General features: G+C 45.6%; 1 protein-coding gene across 2 annotated transcripts; it reads right to left on the reverse strand.

Moving 5' to 3' along the window:
* Nucleotides 1-3,341: 3,341 nt before the first annotated feature.
* Nucleotides 3,342-20,064, reverse strand: NPY1R (neuropeptide Y receptor Y1). 2 transcript variants are annotated; one of them, XM_084860281.1, is made up of 3 exons: nucleotides 19,644-20,064; nucleotides 4,439-5,300; nucleotides 3,342-4,319 (listed from the first exon to the last, which is right to left on the reverse strand). In XM_084860281.1, the coding sequence occupies exons 2-3, from the start codon at nucleotides 5,132-5,134 to the stop codon at nucleotides 3,864-3,866; spliced, it is 1,152 nt and encodes a 383-aa protein (XP_084716407.1). In that variant the 5' UTR covers nucleotides 5,135-5,300; nucleotides 19,644-20,064; the 3' UTR covers nucleotides 3,342-3,863. The 2 variants fall into 2 exon arrangements, with proteins under 2 accessions (XP_084716407.1, XP_084716408.1); XM_084860282.1 differs by lacking the exon at nucleotides 19,644-20,064 and adding an exon at nucleotides 19,368-19,600 and having other exon boundaries at nucleotides 3,348-4,319.
* Nucleotides 20,065-20,154: the final 90 nt, after the last annotated feature.

Here is a 20,154-nt window from a genome sequence, read left to right on the forward strand (position 1 = left end):
TCAGTATTTTCATCTCATAGGCAATTATTCTTAGCAAATTCATAATATAGGAAATTCACCATCTTTATAGATATGAAGTCTGGCTGTTACTTATTCTAAGCTCCTTTGTTATCACATTGATAATGAAAACAAAAGAGATTTCTAAATGAGCCTCTGGAGTAGGGACTGTCTGATGGGCCCTAGAAGATTTTTGTATTGACAGGCACTGATTTCTATGGAAATGTAGACTATAACCACACTAATAACTACTGCTATGAGAAGACAGTGTCTATTTGCTTCATGGAATTTATGTAAATATAGATCCCAGGATCTAGCTTTGTAATTTTATATAGCCAATGCGGGAAAGCCTTAATATATTTATATACAACACTGTACAATATAATTTTTCCCTGCAATCCTAAACTCTGCATGAGTCAGAGCCAGGGATGTTGGAGAAACCTGCAACGGATTCAAATGAGTTCAGATTTCTATGAATCCGACCTGCAGATTCCGGAGCAGACCAGCTTTTTCCAACTTGCATGGACTTGCAGACTGGTGTTTTATTTGGGGCGGGGGGCTTGCACAAATTTGCTCTTCTGCTAATGTGCATTAGCACTAATGCATACACGAGCAAGTGCAATGATACTCTCATACATCCCTAAAAAAAGATGTGATTCTGTCAATGAGTGAATGACGGAATGAAAGACAATCCACAAAACACAGGCGAAATGTATTAAACACAATCTGTGCATCCCCAGCCAGAGCATGCACTGAGTTTTGTGTGAGAAGGCGGTACCCCATTCATTTCAGTGGCTGGTGTATGCTCCAGGTGGATATCTCCTTTGCACACATGAAACATGGCCAGGGCTGTAGCTAGACATTTTGTGGGGAGGAGGTTACAGGAAGCCAGTTTTTGGCTGAACATCAGGAAAAACGTCCTGTTAGAGCAATGGACAATGAACCAATTACCTAAGGAGTTACCTAGGGCTTTCCCACACTGGGGGCATTCAAGATAAGGCTGGACAACTACCTGGTAGGGATGCTTTGACTTAGCTTCCTGCACTGAGCAGGGAGTTGGACTTGATGGTCTTATAGGCCCCTTCCAACCCTCCTATTCTATGATTCTATGAGGTTTAAGGATATATCTGTTGTTGGAGAATTCAATGTAGAACAGCCAAAAACTAACCATAAGTAGTTTAGAATGCAATCTTATGGGCTAGATGCCCAAATCACAGAGGCATCCAAGATTGGAGCCCTCTTTATGCCCTGCCAGGCTCTTACAGACAGGGTGAGAGGAGCAACGGAGGCTTTTTTTTAACCTCTTTGTCTTCCAATGCAGCATTTTCCATTCAATTGTCCTCTGAACCCATCTAACTCACTCGCCCTCCAGTGGCAGGGATGGGGGCTGAGAGGCCAGTGAATCCATGGCCTCTCCCTTCCCTGCACAGCGGCCCACCTTTGACAATCAATTTCTTCCTTTCTTGAGGTCAGAGTCCTGACCATGGGAGAGGGAGATGTGGCAGAGCTTTCAACAGTGGCTGGGAGGGGATGGCAGAGATCCACAATGAGATCTTCTCCTCTGAGGTAGGAGCTCTGTCTCTAGCCTTGGAGGGGGAGCTCTGCTACCTAGGGGCCATAGGATTGAGCTCTTAAGATGTTTAAAGTGATGTAATTGCATAAAATCGTATTACTTGTAAAAAAATAATAATAAGGATGTGCCGCTTGTCAGTTATTCCACTGAAAGACACAAGTTGGCCAGAAAACTGGAAGACAAGAGATGGTTTCCTTCTTAGTAAGCAATTCTGTCAAATACAGCTTGCATGCTTTTTTTCCTTTCCATCTCCACAAATAAAATATTTTTTTAAGGTGAAAATTAAGGGAAGGGGGATGACAGATATACAAAGTCATTAAAAAAAATACCAAAATCACAAAAAAGACAGCTGCACAGGTGGATAAGGTTTCCAGCACATTTCAAAGAAACTCTTTATCAAGGAAAAAGGGTTTTTTTTAATGCTTTACTAAGGATAGATTCCTGGGGTGGGGCTTCTGTTGCAGCACACCTAAGCTGTGCAGTCTGTCTGCTTCAGATTTGTGGGGTGCAAGACACCTTGTAGCTACAGCCCTGAACATGTCCTCAGTTTTATGTGATGGGGCAGCCCCTGCTAACATAAATGTCTGTGTTCCACCACAGAGTCGCTGCACCGTTGCTGCTGAACAACAAAGAGGCTTAAATAATTAAATTATTTCTTAATCAAAAGTAATAACAGATGCATTAGGAACTATATGCTAACCACAGCTACCTTTACAATAGGAAATTTGAACACAGACCATCACTTGATGTTGCAGTTATGCTACTGGCTTATGCTAATACATATGAATAGTATCAAGTCATCAGCAATATATTGTATTTAATAACCTGGTATTCCTTCCTTCCTTCCTTCCTTCCTTCCTTCCTTCCTTCCTTCCTTTCTTGTTAAACAGGATAAAACTGTGTGTTGGGATAAGAGTCAGCCTGCATACCGGGTGAATCAAATGTAGTACCTTAAATTAGTACTTCCATGAGGTCTGAAAATCAGTTGTGCTTTGGCACCTGTGTACATTCAGCTTTGCGTGCCATGACATGCTCACCTGTGTAAATTGAGCTATACTTCGGACCCAACTAGACATGACATTGGGAGATCTGTGATTGGATTTCCACTGTTTTTAAAAGTTTAAGGGCGCAGTCCTATGCATGTTTAGACAGAAAGAAGTCCTACCACTCCCAGCATTCCCCAGCTGGCACTGCTGGCTGGGGAATGCTGGGAATTGTAGGACTTCTTCCTGTCTAAAAATGCATAGGATGGCCCCTTAGGAGGAGTTGCAGGGCAGGGGAATGCAATTGGGATGGTGGCACCAGGGGAGCTGTGTTGGCCCTTTCTCTTTGCACCATTTCTCCAGTGAATCACCCCTTCTAGCTGCTATTAGTCCAAAGCATACACATAGCTTCTACCCACAACTCAGTCAAATGCATCTGTGGATATTTCTGTCAACAGAAGTACTGAACTATAACTAGTTACAAAAGGCATGATCTAGCCAAACAGTTACACAAGTTTAAGTGCCGCTGAGTTAAACGAGAGAGCATTAAATATGTGGTTAACTATCCCATTAATATATAACGGATATGCCATGAAACCCTAGCCATACTTACCAGGAAGTAAGTGTGACTTAGTTCAATGAGACTTATTCCCTTGTAAGTGTGCTTAAAACTGCAGCCTTAAACTACACATCTCAGGCTGGACTGTGTCCACAATTGGTTATTTCATTTCATTTAATCTTATTGATTTTGCATTTTGAATTATTTATACCTTTAAATAACTCAGATGCACACAGCAATTTGCTTTTGTTTAATCTGCAGGGGTAACACTTTCAAGACAATCTGTTGCTTTTGGCATATAGGACTTTTCTAAGAAGATTATAAAACAGCTGTTCAAAGCAGAATGACCTAATTCTGTACAAGAAATGTCTTTATGTTAAAAGCTTTGGGGAAAGCCTTATGTCTTTTTTCTGGGTAGTTTTATGTATTCCCAATGAAAGAACATTCTTTTAAATAAATACGGTAAATAAATCTTTGTGCAGAAATGTGTCAATGCACAAAGAAACAGATGGAAGGAAAAACGCTTGACGGAAGCTTCAAGGAGAAATGGGTCCAACATCCATTATATTATCAATTAGGTAGAACTGTGCTGCTTTTTGCAAGCAGCAAAAAAACCCCAACAGCAGCAGCTGGATAGCAGAGATATGAAAGTGACATTTTAGAGTTTCTTTGGGTGGGAGGAGAGATGAACATCTTTAAAAAGTTGTGCTTGTCCATAAAACTATCTCACCCACAACAGCAGTTTGGGGAGTTATATTTTTTCATCATCACTGTCACAATTTTTTTTTAATGTGATTGGGCTGGCTTGCTTCAAAGAAGTCTTTGAAATATCCGTGTGCATGGTGGACATGGCTATTGTCTCATAGTCATCGTCCCTGGTGTGGAAATCACAGAAGCGAAAGAAAACCTGCAAATCCCTCTGGAAGTTCTTGTTGAGGAACCCGTAAAAGATGGGATTCACACAAGTTGAAATCATAGCAGTGAGGTGGCAGATCAAGAACAACAAGTTATGGCTGCAAGCTGCTGGGAGAATTTCATGATTCCAGTCAAAGACTGTATTAAAGATGGTGAGAGGCAACCAGCATACCGCAAAGGCAACCACAATAGAGATAAGCATGATGTTGATCCTTTTTGTTTCAGTGGACCGGTATTTATTGTCTCTCATCTTGTCCATCATGTTGCTCCTTCTTTTTAACCGCATGTATATCTGTGAGGAAACAAAAATTCAAGAACAGTGGCATGACCTAAAGCTGTATAACCTAGAGGTATTTATTTGGAAAGAACAAAGAACAGGCAAGACACATCACAAAACAGGCTCTCACTTACCTTTAAGTAGCAAATAAATATGAAGCAAAGGGGTCCCAAGTACTGGATCACCAAGAGAGCTGTGGTATACGAAAGCCTGATCGACTCCACTGGAAACAAATCCAAGCACACGTACTTCCCCTTATATTCTTCTATCGTTAGATTTGTGAACGGCTCATCAGTCAGCACATGATATACGAGGAAAGGCAAAGACGAAGCCACTGCTAGAACCCAGATCACAGCAATCCCCACATAGGCATGCCTGTTATTTGGCCTCCAGCCCCGAGGGTTGATGATCAGTTGATGGCGTTCGATAGCGATGAGGACCAAAGAGAAAACTGAGACTGTGATGGAGACACACTGCACAAAAGGATTGAGCTTGCACATGATTTCCCCAAAAACCCAGTGGTCCATTAAGGTGTAGATGAACGTGAAGGGAAGACACATAATGGTAATGAGGAGGTCTGAGAAGGAAAGATTGACAATGAGGATGTTGGTCACGTTGCGCATCTCCTTTTGTTTTAAGATGATGATGATCAAGGCCAGGTTTCCAGAAATGCCAAGGAGGATAACAGCCCCGTAAGCCAGGGCCAAGGTGAAGACCATTGCCAAAGGCACGTGGCAGTCATCATCCTGAAAGTGTACGAGTCCGGCAGTCTCCTTTGAAACGTTCCGAACAGAATAGTTTCCTGCCGAGGAGAGAAGTGAAGCATTCATGTTGGGTTTTCCCCAATCTGGGACCACGCTGAGCAACAGTCTGAAGCTGCAATAGGTTTCTCAGGAGCACTTTCAATAGGTCAATTTTTTTTCTCATTACACAAACAACAGGCTACCAGAAAAAGCTGCCACAGACATTTTCATTCCATTGATAATCTTCCACAGTCTGCAGAGGCAAAAACAAAGAAACAAACTCATAACACACATTTATTTCTTTGGGTTTTAACAAATGGCAGAAGGCATTTTTACCCAGAGGAGTCCCTTAATCACAGCCCTGGGAATATTTATTTCCCATTGATGCCAGGAATATATAATTGTTTTCAATTATGAAATAATTAAAAAAACAAAACAAATTACCACTGCTGGACTAACATCCAGTCTTTGAGATCACCCGTTCCCATCCCCTACATGTATTAGTCCAAAATTATTTACAATATCCACCACATCTTTTCTAAAACATCCAGAGAAAGAGTCCACATCTTCTGCTTTACATTATGTTGAATTGCACTGCATTGTACCCAAAGACAGCAAGCAGTATCAGACTAACCCACAGGCATATGAAGCAATGACCTTCCCTGGGGATTCTTCAGACTTTGGCACAATAACTTAAGTAGATCTGCAAAGGTTAGTAGGCTTACAGCCAGTGGTGCAATTGTAAATTTTGAAGTGCAAGCATTCATCATGATAGTCCCCCACAGCTGTACCTGAAAGGAGAGTCCAAAAGTGCAGGCAGCTGTGTTGAACTGTTTGTGTGCCTGCATGCTCGTGTGTATTTAAATACACACACATAACATACCAAGGAGAAGCAGTAGATAGCGCAATACCCAGTTTATTAGGATCAGGTGACAGTCATAGTGAACTGACAAAGGACAGTGTAGTGGTTACCGTGTTGGACTTTGGCTGGTAAGGCCTGAGATTGCATGAGAAAGGGAAAGAGAGGAATATAACACGACCCTGGCAAAATAAGACCACCAACTCAAGACTTTTTCAGGAGCTTTTCCCCAGCACTAGGAAAAAATATGCTATCTCAAAGTCAACAAACCAGTTCTAGCAGTTTTCATTTCCACCAGTAGTAGGGCTTTCGCAAAGCTAATGGGTCTTAAGTGCCCATTCAAGACCAAACCACCCCCAAATATCTTGCGTTACAACAGGGATAGTTCACAATAATATATCGTTGCTAGGAAAATCCATTTACCCTAGCTAATGTGAGGATTGCAGCTAAGCTCAGAGGGAACAGGGAAGCCTGCCAGGGGGTGGAAAATGATGTCATTGTCCCTGTAAATAAAAAAGCCCTGGTGGTTCCACCCTGCGAGCCCTGTCTCCACTACACCACTGCTTACAACCCAGTACTACCCACTAAAGGTAAAGGTAAAGGTGTCCCCAACCAGTCGTGTCCGACTCTAGGGTGTGGTGCTCATCTCCATTTCTAAGCCGAACAGCCAGTGCTGTCTGAAGACGCTTCCGTGGCAATGTGGCCGGCATGACTGAACACCGAGGTGCATGGAATGCTGTTACCTTTCCCGCCGAAGCGGTACCTATTTATCTACTTGCAATTTCTTGCTTTCGAACTGCTAGGTTGGCAGAAGCTGGGACTGAAGACGGCAGCTCACTCCGTCACGCAGCACTCGGGTCTCGAACTGCTGTCCTGCCGACCTTCCAGTCTGCAGTTCAGCGTCTGTTTATTTAATATGTTTATTAGTAGTAAGTTCTACTTGAATTCAATGCAACTTAATCCTAAATAAGCATGTCTATGACTGCAACCTCAGTGCAGGCTAGGATGGAAAACAGGGGGTCTATTATTGTAAAGGACTGCTGCATAAAATTACAGATGGATTATGGTGTGATTACACCATATTTTTCATCCCCCCCCCCCCGAAATCAGAGGGTATTGAATTAATACCACAATTTGGAAATCAGACAGTGATGTCACATTTGGGATCTTTTATCCAAAATAAATGACATTCCAGCAATGACCAAACAAAATATTTGGTGAGTATTAACAAAACAATATAGGACATATTCTTGGCCAGTTCAAAACACTTCCAGGAATGTCTTAGTGTAGAATCATGTAGAACACTAGGGGCCCATTCACACATAATGGCAGCAAATCATGGGTTAATTAATTAACCCATGATTTACTGAGTCATGTGCCTGGCGTATGCCACTGCCACTTTGCATAATCAACCTCGATGGGCCTGAATAGAGATGGTTTCATGACATGCTAACCTGGACACTATGGGTTATTTGTGGGTTAAACAACCCATAGTTAACCTAAGAACTAATCATGGGTTAACATGGGTTGTTTAACACACAAATAACCCATAGTGTCCGGGTTCACACGTCACGAAACAAGTTCTGATAGGAGGTTGATTATGCAAAGCAGCTGCGGCATGCACCGGGCACATGACTTGACAAATAGTCCATTGTTTGCCACTATTACATGCAAACCGGGTAGAAGGGAGCATCTATCCCACTCAGCAATGGTAATGCAGGTTTGCTGTGAGTTGGCCAGGCATCAAAGAAACAAAATGGAGGGCTCATGAAAAATTGGTTGCCTACCAAACTGTGAGCTCATGCAAAATCAATGAAAGGTAATGGTTTCTTCCCTTTCAGTATCATCATCATCAGTATTATTATTTAATGTGTTGCTTCCCACCACAAAAAACAGTCTTGAAGGCACTTACAATACAGAAATACATGATTAATATCACAGAAACAACAACCCCCAAATCAACAGAAACTATAATCAGCACAATAATACAAATAAAAATCAGTACCATAAAAACATAATCTAAAAACAATACAATATGAAAAATGTTAATCCACAAATACACACAGTCATCCCCTAACAGCCTAGAATGAGCATCACAAAAGCAGCGCACAACAGTTGGGCCATAACTAATGTCCAAATGCCTGAGAAAATAAATAGGTTTTTTTTTTCCTGGTGCTGAGAAGACGACAGTGTCAGTGGTAGATGACATTTCTTGGGGAGAGTGTTCCATAAACACGGGGCTATCACAGAAAAGGCCTATTCCCATACTGACACCCCCTGAGCAAGTTTACTCAGAGGGGGCACACAGAGAAGGACCTCTGAAGCTGACCTCAGGGACCAGGAGTCCCCGAGGTATTGGGTTCCCAAGCCATGTAGGGCTTTATAGATAAAAACCAGCACTGGAAACAAACTTGCAACCAGTGCAGGTGAGCCAGAATGGGACTTGTATGTTCTGATCACCTAGTCCCAGCTGACAACCTGGCTGCTGAATTCTGTACTAGCTGCAGTTTCTGAACTGTCTTCAAAGGCAGCCTAGTGTACAATGCATTGCAGTAATCTAACCTAGAGGTTACCAAAGAACAGACCATTGATGTTAAGCTACCTCCATCCAGATTGGGGTAGAAAGCTGATATAAGGCACTCGGCAGCACAGAGGACACCTGAGCCTCCAATGACAATGGATCCAGGAGTACCCACAACCTGTGCACCTGGTCCTTCAGGGGAAATGTGACCCCATCCAGACAGAGGAACCACCCACCAGCAGAGCCTCAGCCTTGTCTGGATTGAGCCTCAGTTTATTGGCTGTCATCCAGTCCATTACCAAGGCCAGACAGCACCATACCTGCTTGAGGCGAAAAGGAGAAGTAGAGTTCTGTGTCATCAATATACAGACAACACCCCCCCAAACTCCAGATGACCCCACCCAGATGTTTCACGTAGCTGTTAAACAACATGGGGGACAGAATCAACCCTGCAGAACCCCACACTAGAAGCTCCATGGAGCGTAGCAATACCCCCAAGCACCACCCACTGGAAACTACCATCCAGGTAGGAGTGGAACCACTGCAAAGCAGTGCCCCCAACTTCCAACTTGGACAGCTGCTCCAGATTTCAGGTTTCAAGTTAAAATGGCTTCTAGCCTTGTAGATGCAAGTATAGGCTTGGATCTTCAATTATGACAGACACTATCACTGTTCTTAATGGGTTGGATACAGATTTAGGTGCATGCAACTGGGCTGGTGGAAGCAGACTTCCCTTTCTCCTCCTCTACACAGCACCCCTTCCAGACCTCTAAAAATGCTACGCAGAGAGTTGGGGGAAACCCTGTTGAATGGGGTGCAGTCAGCAGTGTAGTGGTGGCAGGTCGTGCCGGGGCTTCGCTCCAGCACTTTTTTTGAAGCCAGCCCCCAGCCAGGTCACAGTCTGCTAGGGAAGAGGAGGGAGCAGAGGGAGTGTAGGCGGCTGCCTCTTGGCTGCCTCTCGTCTACTACACAGAGCTGGACAGGCAAAGGTAGCGAGCGAGAGAGGGAGCCTGAGGGAGCTCTGCAGCCTCCTCTGCCCCCCCTTCTCCTCTTCAGCTCTTGGCTTCTCCACCCGTCCCTGCCCCATGCCCCCATGTCTCCTGCAACACCAGCCACCCGTTCAAGGCTGCTGCTGGCCACGGCAGCAGCAGGAGGTGGGTGGTGCTGCTGCCACCATTACTTCTGGGGCAGGGCAGGTGGCTGGTTTGTGCCAGTTTTTAGGATTTATCACACAATCCTATGCATGTTTACTCAGAAGTCAGTCCCACTGTGTTCAATTGCCAATTGGCCTTTCTCCCAGGTAAGTGTGCGTAGGACTGCAGCCTTAGCTGCCTTCCCAAGATATCTGTAAATTTAATTCAAAATAAAGACCCACTGAATTGCACTGTTAACTCTTGAACATTAATTTCTACAGTAAGCAGAATTGCCAAATGCAACCTGCTTTGTCAGCTACACTTTCTGGTACAAGGTTGGCATGTATCTAGGCAAACAAATGCTGGTAGAGGGGAAACAGAAAAAAATCAGTTGGGGAGAGAGGAGAAAGAAGGTAGGTGTGTGTGTGTGTGTGTGTGTGTGTGTGTGTGTTTCAGTCCAGCTGGGTGTGTGGACATTTCTGTTGCAGGATGGGAGAGATATAATGAAGGTGCTTAGGAAAGGCTAATGGGTAATGTTGGGGTGCTAAGGGAGTGTGCAAGGAGGTTGTTTAAGTGAGAAGGGATCTGCCCATGAGGGCTGGGTTGAGAGGGTGAAGCTTCCATAGAACATCATATTTTGAAAACCTAAAATGTTTGTGAGTGAGTGAGTGGGTGGGTGAAAAAGATTAACGCCCCTGCATTTTTTCCTCAGACATCCAATTGAAATCCCCCTGCCTTACTCTCAGCTGCACTGTTTTTGGATCCCAGTTGAACGCTATATATCTTACATGGTTGTATAATCTTAGAAGGGGCATGGGTGTGAGGGGGCATGGCTGCGACTGTCATGAAGGGACCCTGTACTTTGCCATTACACTACTGGGTACACTGTGGCATAAGGAGAAGGGGGAACCCCAAAAGGCGGCATAGCTCTCTGTTCAAGGAAGGTGCTGCCACCCAATTTTCAAGGATTCCTCCTGCACCACAGGACACTCCATTCAGCAGGGTTTGCCTGACCCTCTGTGCAACATTGTGGGGGAGGGGGAGAATGTCGGAACTGCTGTGGGCAGGACTGGGTGGGGAAGTCCACCTCTGCCAGCCCAGTTGCACACAGCTAAAGCTGAATCTATCCAGATGTAATGTTAACTCTACCTGTTCTTCTTACTTCATTATATTGTACTTTATATGGCAAATATATCTTTATACTGGTGCATACTGTGGTTTATATGAATTCTCTTCTGTGAAGATATGGGATATTAGTTGTTAAATAGTATGTATGTATGTATGTATTTATTTATTTCTAACATTTATATATCACCTTATTTGCTAAAAAGATGCCATGGTGGTGCATAGCAATTCAAAACAATAAAACCTTAAAAAATAAAAATAAGAACACTAAGGGAGCAATCCTACCGGTATAGGTGGCTGCCTCTGAACTCGGAGGTGACCGCCTATCCAATGCAGGGCAGGAGAAGTGCGGAAGGATCACCTCTCCATGCTTCAGCCACCCTACATTTGCAGCTAGACAGCCAATCTTGGCTGTCTAGCTGCAGAAAGTCACATTGGATGTGATGTACTGGCATTTCCGAGTGCCCTGACCCTGCATGCGCCCAGGAACACCCCGTTTTCACCACTTTGTGCTCCTCTTCCGAGCGCGGAGCGCAGGGCTGTTCCACATTGCCTGCAAGGCAGTGCAGGAGGGGGTGAAGGTTGGTTCTCAGGGAACTGACCTATCCTATGGCTGTCTAGCTGCTGACTAGTGGCCATCGGATTGCACCCTAAAACAGTGAAAAATTAGAACATTAAGGGAGCCATCCTATGGCCACTGGACAGCGGCTAGATGGCCATAGTGTTATAGAAATTTCCGTTGTAATATGTCTGTTATCCCATGATTTTATAAGCTAGGCTATGTCTATCATACCTCTGTGTGAGATTGCCATGCTAAACAAAGACACGGTGCCTTATCAGAGACTCAGGAATGCCAAGAATGTGTTTACGTAGTACACAACTATCTCTCTGCTGCCTCTCTCTACGCATGCCTGAGTATGTAAAAGTGTTGTCTGTTTCCTGTCTCCCTTTCAACTAGACAAAGAAAGTGGTAGAGAGCAGGCGTAAGACAGCCCCCAGAGACTTGTGTATATAAGCCTCTGGATCACATCACTTGATTGTGACCTTTTTTGGAGCGTTAGCCCCAAGGGTTGCCTTATTCTGCAGAATAAAATCGTGTTGGACCAGATCCCTGCCTCCTCTCGTTCTTGGTAAACAAATTAGGAAGTCTACCAGGGAGATAACACAATTTTTGTAACAATAGGATACGCTGTTTTTCAGGAACCGACCTTGGAGCCCACGCTCCGAGGTCGGTTCCCAGAAAACCAACCTCCCCCCACTTCCACGCTGCCTCCGAGGCAGCGCTGAGCAGCCCCATTCTCCATGCTCGCAAGAGGAGTGCAGAGGGTCCAGAAAGGGGCGTGGCTGGGAGCGCTCCAGGGCAGGGAGATCATAGCTGCCTGTACAACACATCCAAAGTGTGGTATAGCATCCTCCTTCCCCGCTCCATCCTCCCATGGCTACACAGCCGCAATCAGCTGTCTAGCTGAAAAAACAGGGCAGGAGACGCGCGGAGGGAACGATCCCCTCCGTGCTTCCCCTGCCCTGCTTTGGATAGGCAGTCACCTCCGAGTTCGGTGGCAGCCGCCTATCTCGATAGGATTGCGCCCTAAAACTGTGACATAATTTAAAAGGCTAGATTTAAAAGATGCATCTTCACTATCTTCCTAAAAGCCAAGGGAGTGGAGGCCAAGTGTAATTCTTGAGGGAGCGCTTTCCACAGCTTGGGAGCATGACATTCATTCAAAGTGGTTTTTCTCCTGCTCTTCAGCCAAACAGCCTCCAAGAGTGGCTTACAAAGATCAGAAATAAGGCAGTCCCTGCCCGCGGGCTGACAGACTAAAAGACTCAACACAAAAGGAAACAGGAATGGGGGGAGGAGGAAAAAAGCAAACGCAGGCACTACATTCTTGGTTACAAAGTCCATCTGGTTATGGAGTTGGATCTAAGCAGGATAGAAGAGCTACGGCTTCCTCTCCCTCTGATGGCCTCAAAAGCAGCAGGAGGGTGGGGAGGTGGGAGGGGGCCTCTCAGCTAGATCTGTATGCTGTTGCTTTCTCTCCCTCTGGTCATTTGTAATATTTACCAACTTTGTAGTTGTGGGGAGGGGGGAATCCAACCAATAGAAAGTAAAGCTTTAAAAGAAGTGGGAGTCTGCATTGCTTTCTGTCTTTCTTCCTGACTGCTCATCATAAGGTCAAAGAAGGACACAAGCAAACAAAAAACATGGAACCCTGCCTTGCATCACTTAGCAATTGCATTTTGAAAATAGTTACTCTGAACTACTTTATAAATACTACAATAAAGAAAAGAGTCAGTATATAAAATTATATCTTGCGTTGGACCAACATCGGTTCGTGTAGGAGTATGCAGCTTTATTTCACAGATCTCTTTTTTAGGTAGAAAACCTGGAAACCTGAATCCAAGTGAGTGAAAACATCTTCATTGCTGGTAATAAGCTATTTAGGGCACAATCCTATGCATGTTTAGACAGAAAAAAGTCCTACAGCTCCCAGCATTCCCCATCCAGCCATGCTCTGTTCAAAGAGAGTGGTGCGGCTGAGCCTGAAAATGCAAATCTATATGGGCTGGCCATATTATTTTGGCTATTGGTGGCCAAACATGGGAGGGTTACAAATAGAAGAATATGATGTCTGAACCCCCTGTAAAACTGTGAATGAGGCAATTGCATAATAAATGCCTCATCTGGAAGCACCCCTCTTTTCTTCTTTTTAAACTGACAGCAGCCATTGGGTGGGGAGCACAGCCTGGGGGAGGGCTCAAGCCTTTCTTTCTGCACTTTTTCTCTCCTGAAAATCTCTCCCTAAAGCTGCTATTGCTATTTGGTTTTCTAAGGGTGCAATCCTATGCATGTTTCGACAGAAAAAGGTCCTAGAACACTCAACATACATACAGAAACACTCTTCTCCCACATTGCAGTCCTGAGCTTGATTATTGCCCCTGCAGCTGCTCTAAGTGGTTTTTGTTTTAAAAGGAGATTTCCACATATGGGCTTCAAAGACATATCGGACATCATGTCTAGTTCGACAATAATATGTTGATTTTTAACACTTCTTGTTGTGCTGGTGATTCCCTTTGAACTGCTAACTTTTCTTTTATTTAACACTTTCTGCTCATTCCTTTTCCTTTGGGCAAAGCTTTTCTGCTATGAGGAGAGCCAAAGGACAAGCAGCCTGACACACTGGAGCAAGGCTCTTACAAGCAAATTCCTTCCCTACTTAATATTCCAGCTGGCCCCTGACAGAGCAGTAGCGGGCCAAACACAAGTAAGCTCTCCTGGTCACTTTAATCTCAGTCAGAATTGATGTCTAGCAAGGAAAGAGCAACCACTGAGGAGAGAGGCGCAAAAAGAAAGGGATGGAAAATTAAAGAGGGTTTTCAGGGGGAAAGAGCAAATCAATATTTATCTGTGGAACTGAAATAGACACACACACAACTGAACAATCTCTTCTTATACCAAACTCGCTGTTTATGAGGAAGGAGAGAGTGCACAAAAAACAAACCCCAAGATTCAAAAGAAACTTAAGCAGCACCCACTTTTGATCCACATCCTGGAATTCTCTGCCTGGAATTTGTCCCTCTTCTAAAATTCTCGCATATGATCTTATGGATGAGTTTACCAGCACAGTCTACAACGCCAAAAATCAAGAGTACTTGCTTCTCATTGGCTGAAACCCAAAGCAGTTTTGGTGGTCTTTGGAGCTGACTGCTCTGTAATTGGCTTGGAGTTCTGATACACAAAGACAATTGGGTGACATTTCTCATGGTCAGAATATGAGAATGAGCATGAAAGCTATATCAGTGCAGTGCGGCAGAAAAACACATGTTATCTTGAACTGGATATGAAGTTCACACACCAGCATCCACTATGGTTAGTTGGTTTTAATAAAAAGTCTTCCTAGCACAGGAGATCATTTGAACAAAGGACCAAACTTTCAAACGGGTTTTAGATCAGGGGGCCAGCCCTACCATAAGGTACAGTGAGGCGGCCATCTCAGGCAGCTGATCAGGGATATGATTAAAGGGCAGCAAATTCTGAGTTGTTTTATTATTGTATTTTTACTACCAGGAATGGGGCGCAATGCTTATGGGATTTTCTGCCTCAGGTGCAAAAATAACATGAAATAACATGGCCCGCCTAGGGTACTAAAGGTGGAGGCAGGGGGAGGGGGAGAGACACTATTTGCTTATTCTGCTTCAAGAACCAAAATACCTTAGTGTGATCCTGGATACCAGGACATAGCCCAAGAACAGAAAACAGGGTCTCTGAGCATGGGAAATGTGTGTGGGGTTCCATATAAGAGCTGCCTCATCTCTGAATCTGGGATGAAGGGGAAGGGCTTCCTAGTTAGATGGCAGAGTGACATCCAAACTCCACCATCTTTCATATTAGAAGTATGCAGTGCAGTCCTAACTAAGCATGTTTTTGCAGAAGCAGGGTTGCAATGTTTATGGCACAATCCTATGCATGTTTAGGCAGAAATAAGCCCTACAACTCCCAACATCCCCCAGCCAGCATTTAAAACATTTTGATCAACCAAGGGCACAATCCTATGGCTGCTAGACAGCATCTAGAGGGCCATAGGATTTTTCAGTTTATGGGAACCAAGTTTGGAGCCAGTGCTCTGAGCTCGCTTCCCAGGAATCGGACTCCCCACCCACCCCTGCCCCCTCTCCCTCGTAGGAGGTGTGGGTCGTCCCCGGCTCTGTGCTCATAAGAGCAGCGCACAGTGGCTGAAAAGGAGGCATTCCTGGGGGTGGGAAGGGGACCACAGTAGTGCTGGTAGACACTGCCTATGCGCAGTCCATCCCCCCGCCCACCTTCCAAGGCACCCTAGCTAGACAGCCAAAGTCAGCCACAAATGCAGGGTGGCCCTCTGCACTCCACCCACCATACATTGGATAGTTGGCTGCCTCCATGTTCGGAGGCAGCTGACTATCCCCATAGGACTGGGCCATAGGATTAGGCCAGGGGAACCTAAAAAGGTTCCCCTGGCCTAATTAATCAGCAGATCAAACATTTAATAACACTTATAAATCTTGCAGATGGCAAGCACCAACTTAGAAGAGACATTCCCCTATATGTGAGAGAGAAGACTGAAGGCCTTCCACAAATGCCAACTACGCCACATGCATGCTTGCATCTAGAAACAAAGGAAGCATATTCATTCCTTTAGAACTGTTGTAAACGTTCATTTATGCACACTGAATTGTTTAATCAACAAAAACTCATACAGTTGATTAAGAAAACTTAATCAACTGGCGGTTGGACTCGATGGTCTTGTAGGTCCCTTCCAACCCTACTATTCTACTATTCTATGACTTCTTTAACTGGGAGGCAGCCCTGCTTCTAAGTTCCATTGTGCGCCACTGTCTCTTGGAGTAAGTTATTCCCAATAAATGTGCTTACGTTGCAGCCTTAAACTGAATTCAGTGGGACTTATTCAGTAAACATGCTTGAGATGAGCCTCGCAGATGCAATCCGAAACACACTAACGCTGCAACCCTTCACATGTTTATTCAGAAGTAAATCCCATTAATTTCAACAGGGCTTACTTCCAAGTAAGTAGGTGTAGGATTGGAGCCTTAGCTATGAAATAGGAGTAGCATGCTTAAGATTACACTGCCTGCACTGTTTAATAATAATAATAATAATAATAATAATACTCACATCTTTCCTTCTTTTCTATCAGTCCAAACTTTCCTAAGTTGACTGCTCTGAGCAAAAGCTGGTCAGACAAGCAAGCGCAGGCTGTTCTTCGCAGGTGGAAATCAAACTCATGTTGGCGTCGCTTCCTATTTCTGCACAAGAACCTTGACAATCACCGCTAGCAACCAATCCCCTATTTTCAACCAGATGCAGGCGATTCCCTGTATCAAATGCAGCTCAGGAAAATCACAGCCCCTGGCGAAGTTGCAGCTAGCTTGCTTCATTAAAAGTGCAAAGAGGGAGGGGGAGCTGCTTGCAGACAAGGCAACTTCCATAACTCATAGCCCAGTCCAGAAGCCAGTTTAGCCAAAGTGCTCACAATGGGGCTAAGGCAGCAAGTCTGCACATGCTTACTTGGGAATCGTCTTCTTGCCTACCAGGGAACCTGTGTGTTTCGCATAAAGTCGGAGACAAATCCAAGTCACAACTGGATTAGTCCTAGCCAACCCAGTGCCCTCTGGATATTTTGGACTACAACTCCAATAATCCCTTACCCAAATTGTCGGGCTGGCTGGGAATGATGGGAACTGTAATCCAAAACATCTGGACATCACCATGCAACCCACCCATGTAAGTCTGCGCCTCCTCCTCCTGCTTCCATCTAAAGAGCGGCAGACCTCATGACTTCAACATTGTCAGCCTTCCCCCACCAGGCCTGTAGCCAGCCTAAAAGTTCGGGGGGAGGGGCCTGCCAAAAAATGTAGGGGGAAGTTCATCCGGTTTTCAGGCTTTTTAAAGACAAAATTATAAACTGTTTTTTTTAAAAAATTATTTGTATGCAAAAAAAAAATAAGGGGCAGAGACATTTAGGGGGGCAGGCCCCCCTAGCTCACCCCCGGGTACAGGCCTGCTTGCCCTCACATCCAAACCTGCTTTTTGCAACTTCTTGCCTGAAGGAGAGATCTGAAGATCTCGAAAGCTTGCTCACAACATTGTGCATTTTTGGTTGGTCCTAATAAACTTTATTAGATAAAGTTGTTAAATAAAGATATGGCTACTGAGCTCAGTGAGACTTCTTAGTAAATATGCCAAGGACTGAGTTGCACAACTGCCTCTCTAAGCATAATCACTTAGCAGAAAGTCCCACTGATATCCATGGAAACAGCCTCCAAATATTATTCATATTTGGGATTGTTAGGATCAGCCAGTAGTGTGTGATTCTGGGTATCTCAGCATTATTTTACTACATTATTTGACAGCAAGACTCCTTTTGCATTATTATTGTATTAATTAGTCACCTTTCTCTTTAAAAAGACCCAAGGCAGCTAACAACAAAATAAATGAATCGAGAAAATGTGTGTCTCCGATCCAGTGTACACTTACATGGGAGTAAACCCATTGAATCCAATGGGAATACACATACCTAGGGTGGGGTTGAACATAGCTTAGAGCATTAGCCAGAGCGAGATGTGGGACTTTGCCTTTCCCTCTTCAACTATGAAGCTTACAGGGCACCACTGGGCGAGTCATCATTCCTCAGTTTAGCTCACCTTGCCCTCCATGAAGAAAAGACAAGACACCCTCCCCCCCACCCCACACACATTAAGAAGTGTGTAGCTGGCAGACGAAACCAAGTGAACTCCAGATTAGAGAACTGGGATATAAACTGGCTTAAACCAATTAACTGTGGGTGGCAGTTTACATCACTCAAATTCTCTTCCATTTCCTATTACACCTCTTCTGTGTAACAAAGGCTTCTCCCAGTTTGTCTGTTTTATGCTTCTTCTTTTGCCCTACAAAGCTCCAAGCCTGCAGTGACAGACATGGCTTTGAAGAATGGAAGGTAATTTATTTGACATAATAAGGTTCCTGGATTGGGACACCCCCCCCAACACACACACACACATTTCTCTTCCATGGGGTAGGCAACCTGGAGCCCTCCAGATGTTTTAGACTACAGCTCCCAGAATCCCTTACCCATTGGCAATATCTGGAGGGCACCAGGTTGCCTACCCCCTTTTATACACAGTGTACTGTCATTTTTCTTCTGGAGACCTCATGGGCTCTTTATGCTTTGCACCATAACTTTACACCACCACCCCCAGGCCCCTCCAATAAAAGACCTGGGTCTCTACCTGCTTTAAATATTAACTAGAGGATGATCCCTGCAGCCAAATACAGCTGGATCAAGGTACAGTGGGAGGGGTCACGGTCCTTTGCTACACTTGCATGAAAATAAAGCGGTGGGGGGTAGGGCGGGATCGACCAGAGATCAGGCCTTAGGTTAGGGATTTCCTTCCCGTGGACTATAACGGAAAGAGAGGGAAATAACCAGGGTGGGTCACACTTTCCCTCAGTGGAGAATTCAGGGGTTAATCTCACCACTGGAGGCTGGTGGCTCTGATTCCATTGGGGCTGTGAATCCATTCTGGGTTTCAGTCAGAACCAGCCAGAACGCTAAAGGAGCTATCCAAGGTGCTGAACCTGTTTTGGGGAGCAGGATCAGCCCCTGGATAGTTCCTTTCGAGTTCTGGCTGGTTCTGACTGAAACCCAGAATGGATTCACAGCCCCACTGAGATCACAGCCGCCAGCCTCCGCTATAAAGACTCGAATTCCCATCCCTTCTCCCCGAGGCCAGTGAGCAGAGCGAAAGGGATTTTTCTGTGCGCTGGAAGTGATGATGACCCTTTCCCCCTCCTTCTTGAGCAGCAGCTTCTCTCCCCGGCTGACATTCCTCCCGGCTGGGTGGGAGAACCAGCCGGGCAGAAGATGAAATTGACCAGCGATCGCGCTCCGCGCCTTCCGGACCGCGGACGCTGCGGACGGAAAAGGCGCGCCCACCCACCGAGCGCGGACGGCCCTTTGCGCTCGCTCGCGGTGCGCCCCCGGCTTTTCCGGAGGAACCTGCGCTAGAACTCCGCTGCTCCTAGGGCTTGGCGAGGCGGATGGCGAGAGGAGAAGAGAACCGAGAAAAGAGCCGCCCGCCCCGCTTTTCCAAAGGTCTTGCTTCCAGTTTCCCACCTCTCCCCACCTGCCAAGGATCCGTTCGGAAGTTGGACGGCTTGAGACGCGTTCCGAAGGTGCGGAAGGTGTCAACCCGGCTGGGACGCTGTTCTCCGGGCGCGTCGCCATGATGACCCCTCATCCCAACGTTTCGGAGCCTGGGGTGACACGTGCCGGGTTTGCGGGCTGGCGCCCCCTCGGGCACAGCCCTTCGGTCGACGTGCTCCCAGATCTTTGGACAAGGTGTGCGTGTTCTTAAAAGGAAGAAGGAGCAACATATGAAACAGCCGTAAAAGATTCTCACCTGGCTCTTTCTTGCCTCCAGCTGCTGAAATCATGAAGAGGGGCTTGAAGCAGGAGGGCAGATTGCTGGCGGGAAGCAAGGCAGGAGGAGGGCAGACCCGCTGGCATTTGCCCACCACAGCTCCCGAAGACTGGTGAAGGGAGCAAGGAGGCGTCCCCCTTAAAGCTGAACTCCACCTTAGCCCCACTATCACATGGTGTGCGGTGAGGAATATGCAGATCCCAGCGCGCACACATCACCTTTAAACTACACATCTGGAGGTGGGTTGCCTAGTAATTCTGAAATAAATGTAATTAAATATTGGAAGTGCAGCAAAGGGGTGGGGTGGGGGATGCGCCGCGAAGAGCTCTCGGGAGCAGGAGACGGCGTCGGAAGGCTTCTGCGATCTGGCTTGCTTGGGCCGGCGTCGCGCTTTGCGCGCGAGTGCCGCCTCGTGGCCAGAGCCCGTCGCTACTCTGCCATTCCCGGGGCGTGCGCTTATGTAAAACGGTCATGAGCGGCGGCGGCAGGA

This window comes from Heloderma suspectum, chromosome 5 (genome assembly GCF_057233095.1).
Source record: "Heloderma suspectum isolate Gila_16-S chromosome 5, 16-S_ref, whole genome shotgun sequence".
NCBI classification, from domain to species: domain Eukaryota; kingdom Metazoa; phylum Chordata; class Lepidosauria; order Squamata; family Helodermatidae; genus Heloderma; species Heloderma suspectum.

Bases quoted from the DNA above. Each gene is read 5' to 3' on its own strand.
- NPY1R (XM_084860281.1), bottom strand. From the start codon at position 5,134: ATGAATGCTTCACTTCTCTCCTCGGCAGGAAACTATTCTGTTCGGAAC. The intron at 4,320-4,438 runs GTAAGTGAGAGC...GTTTCCTCACAG, and splicing joins TATTTATTTGCTACTTAAAG to ATATACATGCGGTTAAAAAG.